The sequence below is a fragment of the Palaemon carinicauda genome, chromosome 6, assembly GCF_036898095.1.
Source record: "Palaemon carinicauda isolate YSFRI2023 chromosome 6, ASM3689809v2, whole genome shotgun sequence".
Classification (NCBI taxonomy): Eukaryota; Metazoa; Arthropoda; class Malacostraca; order Decapoda; family Palaemonidae; genus Palaemon; species Palaemon carinicauda.
The window spans coordinates 153,933,997-153,950,367 of record NC_090730.1 but is presented as its reverse complement, the minus strand read 5'-3'; the positions used below and the strand labels follow the sequence as shown (position 1 = coordinate 153,950,367).

General features: G+C 34.9%; 2 protein-coding genes across 3 annotated transcripts in view; both read right to left on the bottom strand.

The window, feature by feature from the left end:
* Positions 1-532: 532 nt before the first annotated feature.
* On the bottom strand, positions 533-1,111 carry LOC137643289 (golgin subfamily A member 6-like protein 6). Its single transcript, XM_068376128.1, has one exon. The coding sequence runs from the start codon at positions 1,109-1,111 to the stop codon at positions 533-535; it is 579 nt and encodes a 192-aa protein (XP_068232229.1).
* Positions 1,112-5,846: 4,735 nt separating this feature from the next.
* Positions 5,847-16,371, bottom strand: part of LOC137642743 (uncharacterized) — a 19,435-nt gene continuing 8,910 nt past the window's right edge. For both annotated transcript variants that reach the window (XM_068375582.1, XM_068375583.1), the window contains exon 2: positions 5,847-6,511. In XM_068375582.1, coding sequence (XP_068231683.1) covers positions 5,885-6,511 — 627 coding nt within the window. In that variant the 3' untranslated portion in view covers positions 5,847-5,884. The remainder of the gene's footprint in view (positions 6,512-16,371) is intronic.

The following is a 16,371-nucleotide window of genomic DNA, read 5'->3' as shown; positions in this document are numbered from 1 at the left end:
AGGTTTATGCTCCCGCTGATTATAGTATGCTCTTGCTGGGTTATAATAGTAACGGTAATGCTGACGTTGGTCCCTCTGTCCTGGCTGTTGCCTTGGGAGTGTCGGTTGAAGCTCTGCATCGTATTCCTTTCTGCTTTGTTCATCCGTCAGAACAGTTTTAGCATTAACCACTTTTTTAATCTTCTCCTCGAATGCCCCCTGTAGGAATCTGGGTTTGCCCCCGTGTCTGTCCGGATGTAACTTCATGGACAAGCCTTTGAAGGCTTTTAAAATTTCTGCCCTAGTGGCCGTCTGACCCACACCCTAAACCTCATAATGGCTTTGGCTTTCCCCTTTCTTCTTTAATGCCTTAGCATCTTCTATGAATTTCAAACATTCCTCAGATTCCTTTACCATTCTCGCAGCTTCGAAGTCATTCATGGCAGCGTCGAAAAGGCCAAGGCTGAGAAGGTGCTTCCCTCGTAGCATGTAGGCTCTGCATCCTTGAAGACCTTTCTCAATGGTTTGGCAACAGTCCAATATGATATCCGTGTCAAGAGGGTTTCCGGAGAAGAGCATTTTCAGTTTTTAGAATTTCCAGTAACTTTTCTTGGTCCTTTATCTGAAGATCTTTTTGGAGGCAGTCATTTTCGAGTTGTTCTATTTTCTCATTATGGATTTTCTTAATTTCTTCCACTTTCGTATTAAGAATTTCCTCTTTCTTCTCCTGTTCCTTCATATGAAGGTCTTTTTCGGCGATTTTCTTAAATTCTTCCATTTCCTCCATTTCCGTTTTAAGAATTTCCTGTTTCTTCTCCTGTTCCTTCATCTGAAGATCTTTTTGGACGCAGTCATTATCCAGTTGTTCTATTTTCTCATTATGGCTTTTCTTAATTTCTTCCATTTCTGTGTTTAGAATTTCCTGCTTCTTCATCTGAAGATCTTTTTGGACGCAGTCATTTTCGAGTTGTTCTATTTTCTCATTATAGATTTTTTTAATTTCTTCCACTTCCGTATCAAGAATTTCCTGTTTCTTCTCCTGTTCCTTCATATGAAGGTCTTTTTCGGCGCAGTCCTTTTCCAGTTCTATTTTCTCATTAAGGATTCTCTTAAATTCTTCCATTTCCTCCATTTCCGTTTTAAGGATTTCCTGTTTCTTCTACTGTTCCGTCATCTGAAGATCTTTTTGGACGCAGTCATTTTCCACTTGTTCTATTTTCTCATTATGGGTTTTCTTAATTTCTTTCATTTCCGTGTTTAGAATTTCCTGCTTCTTCTCCTGTTCCTTCATCTGAAAATCTTTTTCAGCGGTGTCAATTTTCAGCTTTTGATACTCCGTCTCTCTCTGAGCTTTCACTTTTTCTTGCGTCTCTTTCTCTATATTCATTTCATCTACTATTCTTAGTTCATTTAGTTGTCCTTGTAACTTGCTGTTTTCCTCCTCAAAATTTTCCACCAGAGTCGTTCGATCCAGACAATCAGTTCTGAAATCCTCAAAGTCCAATTCTGGAACACCTTCGCCTTCTTTAGTCATCATTCTCCTAGCAAACATGATTCCACCGAATATGGCGCCAGCAGCAGCATCCAAACCGATGTAAAATGTCTTGTTACCATGAGAAAGGATTTCCTCCCTCGCTCCGATGTCGAATTCGGGAAGTTTGCCAACGAACCATCTTGATTTCAACTGGTCGTTGAATCTCAAAGCTTCTGCCTCCATTTTCCGCAATCCAAGTTCACACCCACGTAGTTCCTCACGGGCTTTCCAAAATCCCGCGATCCAAGGACAGCGCTGCAGCCACCCACCGAGGAAGCCATCCTGAGAGGCGCCTGTACGACAGTCTCCAAAATGCGGCGCCTCTGGGAGAAGCCACGAAAACCATTTGAAGACTAAGAACTCCTGAAGAGTTCGCAGCTGTCGCTGAAGATTTAACGTCATATCCTCGCACGCAGCGTTCCGTTCTTGGATAACTGAAGCTGCATTTTGAGGCCAGTTGTATTTTCCTCTAACAAATTGTCCGATCATATTCACACACACACACACACACACACACACACACACACACACACACTGAATGCCTGTTTGATTATAGTAGCATAACTATACATACCTATCCACAGGATCGTATCAGCGTTTGTTTGAAAAAAATGAAAGAGAGTCTTGGAAGGATTCTGAAGACTTTTCAGTCTCCTGGAGACTTTCTGGAGTCACAGACTCCAACAACAGATCTGCGGGAAATTTTTGCCTCCTTTCCAGACGGAAGACGGTGTTAACTTAAAAAAATAATAATAATGATAATAATAATAATAATAATAATAATAATTATTATTATTATTATTAATATAATAATAATAATAACAACAATAATAATAATAATAATAATAATAATAATAATGATAATTATTATTTTTAATCCAATATAATTAAGCAGTAATAATGTGAAATTAACTTTTCTATCGAATATATGGTAATAGCTATATATTTACAAGATCTCTTCTGAAAGTCTTCCGTAATTGCTTTAAAAGGTTAATTATCCTATTAGGTGTCACACGCATATATATATATATATATATATATATATATATATATATATATATATATTAGTGCACATACACACATATATCTATGAAATATATGCATACAAACACACGCACACATACACACACATACATATATATATATATATATGTATATATATATATATATATATGTACATATATATATATATATATATATATATATATATATATACTGTACATATATATATATATATATATATATATATATATATATATATATATATTACATATATATACATATATATATTCTGATTTTCTTGTCGCCAGTCGTCTCTATCTTGAGCTTTTTAACCAGTACTTCTCCATTCATCATCCCTTACAACAACCTTCATAGTCTTCAGCCACATAGGCCTGGGTCTTCCAACTCTTCCATAGCATTATCTAATTTTAACTACAACTTACTAGATATGTAATTTCATGGAAATACGTACAATGCTAAAACCCAGACAGACAGACATGAGTTTTATGGAAAATGACCAACGCATTTTTTTTCTGATTTTAGACGTAAAGTTAACTACGGAAATTTGTGTGAATCCGTTGACCTATTTTCTTATTGTGGACATATACTCTGAGGGCACATGCTAGCGGAAGCGGGAAATAGGTTTAGGCAACGGCCAGCAGAAAGCACTGCCGGAAATAATTGGGAAAACATACAGGGAAAAGCGTCCGAAAGAACAAAGGTTTACTATGCTTCTGGGAAAAAACTGCAGAGCTCAAACACATTGAAATACCCATAAGTTGAATGCATATTTTATTACAAATAATCATAAATGATAGAATATTATTATTATTATTATTATTATTATTATTATTATTATTATTATTATTATTATTACTTGCTGAGCTACAACCCTACCTGGAAAAGCAGGATGTTATAAGCCCAGGGGCCCCAACAGGGGAAATACCCCAGTGGGGGAAGGAAACAAGGATAAAAAAAATATTTTAAGAACAGCAATAACACCACGATAAATATTTCCTATATAAACTATAAAAATTCCAACAAAACAAGAGGAAGAGAAACAAGACAGACCAGTGTGCCTGAGTGTACCTTCAAAATAAACTATAGTTATGTGACTCTCAACGATACCGAGGAAACAACTTTGAGAATAAAGTTAAATTTTGATACTTTAGACTGAGGCTACATTAGTTGTCTTCAAAGGTTTAAAGGTAGCTCATGAATGGTAAAGGCAAGGGACAGTGACAAGGCCCTAGCTAACCGGAGAATGCCTAGAGACTGATCATATATCCATATGATCAGCGCCCAAGACACATTTCCACTCAAGCTAAGACCAGGGAGGGTAAGGCAATGGCTGCTGATGACTCATCAGGTAGACTTGTAGGCTTTCCTAGACCCCCATCTTAGCTCACAAGGATGTCGAGGTTGCAGACACTAAAGAAATTAACGAGTTTGAACGGGACTCGAACCCCTGTCTGAAAATTACCATGCAGGGACGTTTCCAATAGGCCTAACACAAATTATGTAAACTAATCCATCACAGCAAAAGGTCAAAAGCAGGATGAGACTTTTCTGAAATACTTACAGCGAAGAATTTTTCATCAATCTTATTGTAACAAGAAATATTAAAGACTAACATGAAAGATATGAAAATTCAGCCAAATTAATATTTAACACCAATACTTGTTTATACTTATTACTACTAATTTTATTTCGTGTATCTATTTTTTTTCTTTTTGTTAATGTGAGTAAACTGAAATTCTTAGTCTTCTTTCATCGTTGGCGATACAGACGAAGAAAATGCATTACAAGGAAATAAAAAAGAAAGTTGGTTTTAAAAGTAGACTTCTCTGATTTTTATAGCAAATTATATCACCAAATGTTACAAAATGTTACCTACTTGTACAATGACAGACATCAACGCCTGATTAATAATAATTAATGTAATATTAATATTCGCATTTGTCCATTCCTAGAATCAGATAAGATCTTCAAATACTCAGTTCTGGATGGGTAAACACAGGTAGTTGCTAACCATCGCATTTCCATCATTTTCTGTGATATACTTTGTTAAAAATTTGCCGTAAAAAATTGGTATAAATCCTGGAATAAATGTTGCCAGGCATTTGCCGTTTTAAAAACGGATATATTAACGTAAAGGAGTGGTATTACGGTCAGCAACCTGTAAAATATAACAAAATATGGTCAAATTACAGGGCGCCTGTATTATACTGAAATACGGCTGAAAACAGTATATTATTATGGAGAATTCCCGTTAAAAATTACTTTTTTTAACAGTGTACGACTTATGTAATGTACGATGCACGTGTATTTCATACACCCTCATACACTGTAATCCTATTGCATTTTCTATCCCTCGCTCACTTCCGCACTGATAATAGAAAATTGAGTTATATTCACCTCGCCTTTCTGTCTTTGAACACGTGGCTGTACTGTACATTTCATCTGTAATAGTACTGTAATATTGATTTTAACTAGAGTATTGGTACTGGTAGGATAGTGTTAGTTGTAGAATATTTACCTTTTACTTCAAATATTAGACTTGTGTGTTTTTTACCTTCGCCAACAAAGTTGGAAGGAGGTTATGTTTTACCTACTGTTTGTGTTTGTTCGCGTGTGTTGGTGAACAGCTTCCTGGCCACAATTTTGATCGTAGAGTACTACCTTGGGACATTGGTGACCCCGGAGTGACCAATGTCATATGGTAGCTGTTGTGTACTATAACAGAAAGGCGGGGAGAAAGTAAATTACTTTTTTATTATCAGTGCGGGAGAGATCAAGATGTAAAATAACAATAGCATTACAGTGTATGAGCGTGTATGAAATACACGTGCATTACATTCTACTTCATATTTCTATCACACGTAATTATTACACTGATGATAAACTATATTTCCACGCAGAGCTATCTTTCATATTCACTAATAATCGCACACATAAAAGCTGTGAATGCTGACTTCGGTGAATTGAGATTCAATTGAATTCCTCTGAGTTCTATTAACAATATTATAATTATGATATTTTCTTTTATACGTGGGATTCTATCAATTATTTTGGAATGGCCAAAGGATATTTTCAACTAATCCAATAGCCTGTTATGCTTATCCAAATATAATTTGACACTTTTAGAAGACATTTTAAGGAAATGTTTCCAGAATACTGGATGGTAAACAAGCAGGAAATAAGTAGGCCTTTGTGAATGATATACAAAAAAATTTCTTCCCAAACGGATAGTCAGATTCACTGAATATAAAACAATAGAAAGGAAAAATGAAGCTAATGTGGTAAGCTCAAGGGTAATATATAAACGAGATTTCTATCAATTACAAAATGGAAGTATATTTTTCGAAGTCATGACAGTTTTTTCATCTGATCTGAAGACTTATATCTAATAGTTCCTTTGTGACTCTGGAAAGACAGCGACCTACCGGGACAGAGATCGCAATGCACCTGTATAAGATCGTCCGTGTTTGCTTGCACCAGTATGTCTCCGGCGTTCGTCCCTTGATTCTTCATTTTGATGAATTTGGCCTTGACGTCGGTGAGGTAAGGGAACTTCCGCGGGATCTGCTTCTGGATGTCCAGGAACCCCTCCTCAGCCACTGGAAGCGGTATTCCAGTCACCACAGCTTCGACCTTCGAGTGGCCGACTAGTTTAGGATGGAATATCTTGACTACTTTGCCTGAGTCGCAGAACTTGTTATGGAAATACTGAATCAACAGTATCTTGAAATACTCTGGATATTCTTTTTTAGAGTCCAGAGTCAGGAGAATCACCTTTTCAGATAAGTATTGTAAGCCTTTTATGTAGTCTGGAACGTGCATTTGATGTTCCAGCGCTTGGCAAATGTCTTTCTGGATACTCTCGCTATTAGGTGAATGATAGTAACTGTCTGTCGGTATTTCAAAAGCGATGGAGTGATGATAAATTATAGGGCTTGCCTGCATGTCTCGACACAGATCTTGGAAGCTTTTCCCCTGGAAGAAAAAGATTACACAATTTAGTCTCATCCTGTTTGCTCTATTGCTCTGCATAGTTGCAATATGCAGAGCCGGAAAAAATATCAAACAATTTGGTCTTAAACTGTATTCTCTATTGCTCTGCAGAGTTGCATATTAGCCGGAAAAATGATTACACAATTGAGTCTTACCCTCTTTTCTCTATTGCTCTGCAGAGTTGCATACTAGCCGGAAAAATGATTACACAATTGAGTCTTACCCTCTTTTCTCTATTGCTCTGCAGAGTTGCATATTAGTCGGAAAATGATTACACAATTGAGTCTTACCCTCTTTTCTCTATTGCTCTGCAGAGTTGCATATTAGCCGGAAAAATGATTACACAATTGAGTCTTACCCTCTTTTCTCTATTGCTCTGCAGGGTTGCATATTAGCCGGAATAATGATTACACAATTGAGTCTTACCCTCTTTTCTCTATTGCTCTGCAGAGTTGCATATTAGTCGGAAAAATGATTACACAATTGAGTCTTACCCTCTTTTCTCTATTGCTCTGCAGGGTTGCATATTAGCCGGAATAATGATTACACAATTGAGTCTTACCCTCTTTTCTCTATTGCTCTGCAGAGTTGCATATTAGTCGGAAAAATGATTACACAATTGAGTCTTACCCTCTTTTCTCTATTGCTTTGCAGAGTTGCATATTAGTCGGAAAAATGATTACACAATTGAGTCTTACCCTCTTTTCTCTATTGCTCTGCAGAGTTGCATATTAGCCGGAAAAATGATTACACAATTGAGTCTTACCCTCTTTTCTCTATTGCTCTGCAGGGTTGCATATTAGCCGGAATAATGATTACACAATTGAGTCTTACCCTCTTTTCTCTATTGCTCTGCAGAGTTGCATATTAGCCGGAAAAATGATTACACAATTGAGTCTTACCCTCTTTTCTCTATTGCTCTGCAGAGTTGCATATTAGCCGGAAAAATGATTACACAATTGAGTCTTACCCTCTTTTCTCTATTGCTCTGCAGAGTTGCATATTTGCCGGAAAAATGATTACACAATTGAGTCTTACCCTCTTTTCTCTATTGCTCTGCAGAGTTGCATATTAGCCGGAAAAATGATTACACAATTGAGTCTTACCCTCTTTTCTCTATTGCTCTGCAGAGTTGCATATTTGCCGGAAAAATGATTACACAATTGAGTCTTACCCTCTTTTCTCTATTGCTCTGCAGAGTTGCAATATGAAAAGCCGGAAGAAAAAGATTACATAATTTAGTCTTACCCTGTTTGTCCACGACACACCAAATGTGAGTCAAGCTTGTGCTTCACCACATACCACGTGTCACATATGTATGGGTATGCAAATAATTTTGGTAATGTCACCTATATGGTCTGGAGAGTTGAAATATGCAAAGGCCGTTTATATTACGTGTAAGTTTATTATCAAGTATATTCGTAAGTAGATTTTATGTCCATGGTGAATTTGAAGATTATTGATAAAGGAAAATCTATAAATGCTTGGGTAAAATTGTCCACATGAATTATTACTATTTCAAGCCATTTGCAAACTGCTTATTCTATGCATGTAAGTACACACTCTCTCTCTCTCTCTCTCTCTCTCTCTCTCTCTCTCTCTCTCTCTCTCTCTCTCTCTCTCTCTCTCACACACACAAATATGTGAGTGCATAATGATATACACATGCATGTTTCTTCCCTTTCTGAGTGGGGATACATTAACGTGGTGAAAGGGATTGGGATTGCCATTATCAGCAAAGCTGTACTAATCAGGGCCACCCATACTATGTTCGTTTGCTGCGACCGATAAGACAAAAGTCTCCCATCATCACCAATCCGCAGTGGCCACTGTGATGATGAAAATACCCAAACCCCAGACATGACTAAGGACATTTCTGAGGCTTTTATCCTGTTTCGAACTAGAAACGGCTGCATTAAATTTTGTTGTTGTTGCTGTTATTATTATTATTGTTCTATACGATTCTTATTGTACGCCCTTTTCCCCTTGACCGGTGTGCCACAAGAGAGCTACAGAATCACATTTTTAAAATAAAATTTTAGTAATGAAGATAATAGCCATACACACTGTTTTTTCAACACCGCCGGAGGCTGATACACACTTGCAGGTAGGAAGACTGGTGAGCTTTACGCCAAAAACAATCTATGGTCCAACAAACGTGGGCATAGTAGTACACCACTCGTCCAATGAATGATTGACCCCTTTAAAAGTGACTCTCTCTCTCTCTCTCTCTCTCTCTCTCTATATATATATATATATATATACATATATATATATATATATATATATATATATGTATATATATATATATATATAAATATATATATATACATATATACATATATATATATATGTATGTATATATATGTATATATATATATATATATATATATATATATATATATAGATAGATAGATAGATAGATAGATAGATAGATAGGTATTTATATAGAGTAGATAAATAGAGCTGGAGAGATTAACATCGTCTTCACACCACATCGCAAAAGTAATTGTCCCAAAGAACTGTCATAAAATCAAGACAAAGCAAGAATTTTCCAAAACCGGAAGTATTCCATCACAGATGAAATCATCCTTTGTCTGCCGATAGGCATGGCACTCGGGAGGCAATGAAGTTAAGTCCGTTCAACTAGTTACTCTAATGACACTCTCTCTCTCTCTCTCTCTCTCTCTCTCTCTCTCTCTCTCTCTCTCTCTCTCTCTCTCTCTCTCGTGCTGGCGATTAACTTTCCTGATTAAGTGACTAATCAATTGTTGAATTCCCAACAGGTCACCCGACGTCTCTCTTTTCGCCGGGTTTCGGCTCACGTTTGATGGAGTGCTTCGGCCTCATTTACTGTGCCCTTTTTTAAAGACAGATGGACTCCGAGAATTTAGTCTCTTGATTTCGTGTAATTTCATCCAATACTAGTGTACGCGACCCGTCAAAAATGACGGCTAAATATTTACATAGATATGCACACACACGCACATACACACAGATTCAACCCTTCCTAACCCCTCATCCTTTCCTAACCACAACACGGCAGTTGTGGTTTCAAATTGTACCCCTCGGGATAATCCGCCTCTCACCAGGGTATGGCTACTCCCTCCCTCCCCCTGCCCAAGGGACGGGGAGAGACCGAATAATTATACGTCTGAGGTATGACTCCTCACTCTCGCCCTACCCGAGAGAAGGGGATTTCGTGTGATTTTATTCAATACTTGTGTACGCGACCCGTCAAAAATGACGGCTGTATATTTAGAAAGATATGCACACACGCACAAGCACACACATATAATAAACCTTTTTAAACCCCCTCCCCCTTTCCTAACTATAACACGGCAGATGTGGTTCCCGGATGTACCTCTCGGGGTACCCCCTCTCGCCCTAACCCGAGGGAGGGGGAGAGATCAACTAGTTATATGGCTGCATTATATATATATATATATATATATATATATATATATATATATATATATATATATAAATATATAAATGTATATATATATAAATATATATATATATATATAAATATATAAATGTATATATATATATATATATATATATATATATATATATATATATATATATATATATATATATATAGCCAGGCACTTGCTCTTTATTATGTAGGGTAGATTTTTTCGCACTAGCAGATACATAGACATGCATATAGAAATATGCTTATATACATACATATGCATTTAACTCATAAAGAGAGAACAAATTTATACGTTTCGAAAGGTTCAGTACCCGAGAGTACTAAATCCCCCTTTTTTATCATATTATGGTTCTTCCTCTCCACATCCTTTTTCTATTTTCTAGACCTTATGCTGCTGCTCTCTATAATAGTCCATAAGCCATCTAACCTTTTTACCACATATCTAGATGTATTCGATTTCCAACCCTCCATACTTCCATAAAGGCTTAATGTAACATCTCGCTCACATATCCATATTACATATTTCATGTATAGACAATGCAGCCTTTCATATTTAACTGTTTTAGAATTCATATCTTCTCTCGTATTCATATGATGCGGTGTCTTTATTCTGAAATATCTCTATTATTCAACCATCTCCATTCATCTACCATCCAAACATCGGTTCATCTTCTTTGATTGAATTTACTCGCACAACTAGACTCTTGATGGAAATAAAACCGTACCTAAGATACAAACTCGTGTCTATCTATCTATCTATATTTATATATCAAGTCGATTTCTCATGGCAAAGATTCCCAATAGATAAAGATCTACATAACGAGCATTATCTCATTCAAAGCTTATTATTATTATCATTATCATTATTATTATTATTATTATTATTATTATTATTATTATTATTATACTTTAATAATAATAATAATTATTATTATTATTATTATTATTATTATTATTATTATTATTATTATTATTATTATCATTATTGTTCCTGGTCGTAAAATCAGGATGCTATAAGCCCAAGGGCTCGAACAGGGATGCTATAAGCCAAAGGGCTCCAACAGGAGAATATAGCCCGGTGAGGAGAGGAAATAAGGAAAATAAAAAATACAAGAGAAGTAATGAAGAAACAAAATAAAAGACTTTAAAACAGTAACAACATTAAAATAGATCTTTCATATATAAACTATAAAAAGAGTCCCATGTCAGCCTGTTCAACATAAAAACGTTTGCTGTAAGGTCGAACTTTTGAAAGTTACATCAGCTAGATTAGGGACGAAATCCTTCAGCAGAAAACTTCCACAACCTTAACCACATTAAGCACCTAAGCAGAGGGCTCACTGTTAACGCGTTAATTCTCTTACATGCACTACGCCATTACTTGATATTTTACATGCCCCTTTATTCTTCAAGACCCTTCCATTATAGAAACTCTTTCATCTCGACTGCTTATCGCTTCCAAGGTCTTCCTCTTCTCTTTCTGACTAACACTTCCCACATATGAACTAATATATCACCTTCCGTTCTTTCCATATGACCAAACCATCTAAAGAAACTCTGAGTCATCTTTTCAGCCACGTTAATCTTTTTACTATTTCTTCTACATATCTTTACATCCGTCATACTTTGACTTTTTATTACCATATAAATGCTACACACATTTCATTAAAGTATATCCAATATATACATATATATATATATATATATATATATATATATATATATACTATATGTGTGTGTGTGTGTTATCTATGTATGAGTGCGAAAAATCACTCCAGCTTTTTCTTGTTATCATTGGTCTATTCTACTTGAAAAAAAAAATAAAAAAGCCGTTTGTCACTTATTCTACCGTTAAAACATTAAAGTTGGACCATTACTACCATTGATTCATATATATATATATATATATATATATATATATATATATATATATATATATATATATATATATATATATATATATATATATATCACACTCCTACATTATCAACTCATCTGAAGGCAGTTGGTCTGAAAAGCTTGTAAAGAATGTAATATTAACAAAATCTCCTAAATGTACCTATCCCAGTTATGAGGGCCCACACAGAGACACGTACACATGTATAACACATTCATACAGTATGTATATATATATATATATATATATATATATATATATATATATATATATACATACATACATATATATATGTATATATATATATATATATATATATATATATATATATATACACATACTGGTGTTCCTCTATTGACATAAGCAGTGATTTTATGTATGTGAATGCTAGTTAACTGCTGTGAGTTGCAGTCAGTGTAACGTGAGTATATGTATGCGTGTGTGTATATATATATATATATATATATATATATATATATATATATATATATATATATATATATATATATACATACGCTACATTGGTTTCAACTCACAGCAGTTAACTAGCATCCACATACATAAAATCACTGTTTAGGCCAATAGAGGAACACTGCATTGCTAGGGATTGGCAGTGTAGTTCCTTTGCTCATTGGGTAATATATCGAATTCGATTTTCTTTTTATAGAAGTAGAACAAGGACTACCTCGAGATGCCATAAGAAAGGATAGAGAGGGCGACGTAAATATTCTTTTGAATCACGCGAAAAATTGCAGTAAGAAGAAGTCTGTTTTGTGATAAGAATATACGGAATTAATTTACATCTGACGAGAGATATGTAGTTAGCAAGTCATGATGTAGAGAAATCTTTTTATGAGATGGAAGAATTCAATGCCCCGGTTAGTTGGCATTCTCAATAAAATATTATTATAAGAAAGATACTTAAGTAATTTTTCTTTTTTTTTAACAAAGGGAAAGAATTCCCAATAAATTATTATTATAGGAAATGTACCTAAGTAATGTTTTTTTTTTTTTTTTTTTTAACAAAGGGAGAGAATTTCCAATAAAATATTATTATAGGAGAGGAGTACAAGTGCCCGTTTTTAACAAAGGGAAGGACACGAGGGACAAACAGTGTTCAATAATACTAGAATTGTTGAGTTTTTATTGTATGGAGGGTAGCTTAAGAATATGTCAGTAAGGGAGAAGTTGGTTCAATATGAAAATAGGCCTGGGACATAGTATGGCAATGTCTTGATGGCACCTAGAATCCAGAGTGGGGCAGAGTAAGGTAAATTGAGGAGAGAGCTGGAGCCAAATGAAAGTTTATGGGGCAACTGGGGAGATTGTAAATGGAAAAACCATGTTTATACAGCGAAAAGGAAGAGAAGGAGGACAGATAGAGAAAATAACTGGAAACGGTTGTAAGAGGAACTTTTTGAAAACGACCAAAAGTATAGGTGTATCTGTGTAAGGAGCAAGAAATGCTGAAGTTTTAGATATTAGATTGGTAGTAGTTTAAAGGTTTAAAGGCCATTCATGAATGGCAGGGGTAAGGGACATTGACATTGATCTATCAAGCAGAACAATGTACTGACTATATTACATATGATCAGCGTCCAAGCCCCCTTACCACCCAAGCTAGCACCACGGAGAGCCAGGCAATGGCTACTGATGACTCGGCAGATAGACCTAGAGGCTCCCCAAACCCCCCTTCCTAAGCTCACAAGAATGGTGAGGTTGCAGCGATCAAAGGAACTAACGAGTTTGAGCGGGACTCGAACCGCAGTCTGGCAATCACCAGGCAAGGACGCTACCAACAGGCCACCACAACCCGTGTCTGGCTTTGAATGTTATGAAGACTATGATATGAGAGAAAAAATAAAAAACGGTTTTATTTTGGAGACGTAGAATAGGGAATGGCTAACAACGGCAAATCTGGATGACTGAAATGCATGAAAACAAAGAAAGGATGTTCGTACGATTCATATAATATGAAAAGGCTCAACGGTGAGCTGGCGTATTTTGATTATTGAGTGAGGTTAAGATATTAATGATTGGTAGCCTAATGGTAACGTCCCTGCATGGTGATTTGCCGCACTGGGGTTCAAGCCCCGCTCAAGCTCGATAGTGTCTTGTTGTGCCTACAACCTCACTATCCTTGTGAGCAAAAGATAAGGGGTTTGGGAGAGCCTAGAGGTCTGCCTACCGAGTCACCAACAGCCATTGGCTGACCTTCCCCGGTACCAGCATGGGAGGAGAGGGGACTTGGGCGGTGATCACATGTCTGCTAGAAGCATTGTCACTGTCCCTTGCCTCTGCCACTCACGAGTGACCTTTAAAGAAGCAAACGATATGTTGATGGATCTGCGGTGTGGAGTCATAGTATTCATACCAAGTACGAAATAAGTTATTGGTGCTCTGTATGTGATTGGAGTCGACGAGTTAATGATGAAGCTCATGTTCAGTTATAATAAAGTATCATTTAAGCAGCAATGGCTTTTTTCGCACAGAGATCTAATCATTAATTTATTTGTTAGTTGATGAACGACATAATAAATGTTTTTCCACAAGAATATAATTTCATCTCTTCTTAGCGGAGTTAGGACTTCTCAGAAGAAAGATTAAAACTATATGTTCATAGATTTTTATATGTGTATGCATAAACAACTGCATTATCAATTTCTACAAATTAAAGAGATTTGCAGCCACAAGAATACATACATAAACACGTACACTCATATTTACTACATATATATGCACACATAAATATCTGCACATGCATATATATATATATATATATATATATATATATATATATATATATATATGCGTGTGTAAATATATATGTAAGTGAGCACATGTATCTATACGCTACCACAATTATCATGATTTCTATTTTTGATGATTCTTTAGTCCCTCATACCATAGATTTAACCATAAAAACAAGCCCGATTTGTGAAAAACAATTCTCAAAGTAAAAACCTAAAAAATAAAAAATCATATAAACCAGTGTTGAAAAACAACTTCGTTTCAAGCAAAACACTTCTATCAGTAAAGAGACTTAATCTGAAAGAAAATAGGAAACAGGTAATTCATTTTTAATTCCAGGAGAAAAAGAAATATTACAATTCTAAGTTTTTAAGTATGGGAAAATTTAGCTTTTATTTTTTTTTTACTCTCAAAGAAGAAAATAGTTTATACGTAATCCATTTTTAATTTTAGAAAAAATATTACAATTTTACGCTTTTAAGTGATGGGGAAAATTTCTAGTTTTTTTTTAATCTCAAAGAAGAAAATAAGATATACGTAATTCATTTTCAATTCCAGGAGAAAAAAAAAAATTTTATGCTCTTAAGTGATGGTAAAATTTCCGGAAAATTTAAAGTGTTTTTTAATCTCAAAGAAAATAAGATATACTGTAATTCATTTTTAATTCCAGGAAAAAAAAGATTGAAGTTTTATGCTTTGAAGTGATGAGAAAATTTCATTTTTTTTTTTCCTTTTTTGTTCACCCTAAAGACTTTGTTTTCAGCGATCAGCGATTCGATAACAACTATAAAAGAGCGATCGAGCGGTTACTCACACGGAAACACCGACGCCACGTAAAATGCGGGAAAGTTGGAGAGAAATAGCTGCAAAGAGTTGAAAAATATCGCGACAGATATGCCCGTAGTAGTGTATACAAAGGGTGACATTTAATCCGTGCGTGTATGTGTGCATTGGTTGGATAAAAACGATAAAGGGAAAAGGCCTTTACGTTTTAAAGGCCTTTATATTTTGCCGTCTATTGCCAGGCCGATTTTACGAAGGCTGATAGATGAAATGGGGAACGTGAATTTGCGTATATTTTATAAAAAAAAAAAAAAATATATAAATATGGCAAAAATAAAACAAATAAAGCAGTAGATTGTTCCATAAAATTGATAAATATGGCAAAAATTAAATAGATCAGGTAGTAGATTCTGTTTTATAAAAATTGATAAATATGGATAAAATTAAACAGATCATGCAGTAGATTCTATTGTATAAATATTAATAAATATGGCAAAAATACTACAGATCAAGCGAAGATTGTTCCATAAAATAGAAAAATATGGAAAAAATGAAATTGATCAGGCATTAGATTCTGTTTCTTAAAAATGGATAAATAATGCAAAAATGAAACAGATCATGCAGTAGATTCAGTTTTATAAAAATTTATAAATATGGATAAAATGAAACAGATCATGCAGTAGATTCTGTTGTATAAATATTAATAAATATGGCATAAATAGAGCAGACCAAGCAGGAGATTCTGTTCCAAAAAAAAATTGATAAAAATGGCAAATATAAAAGTGATAAAGCCTCTGCCCTGTGTTGGACTAAAAGCGGTTCCATTTGTTGTTGTTGTGCTGTATATACACGTGCAAGTAGACGAGATTAAACACACACACACACACACACACACACATATATATATATATATATATATATATAAATATATGAATATATATATAAATATATATATATATATATATATAT

What these genes read in the sequence shown, in the direction of transcription:
- LOC137643289 (XM_068376128.1), bottom strand. Translation starts at nt 1,111, where the DNA reads ATGGAGGAAATGGAAGAATTTAAGAGAATCCTTAATGAGAAAATAGAA.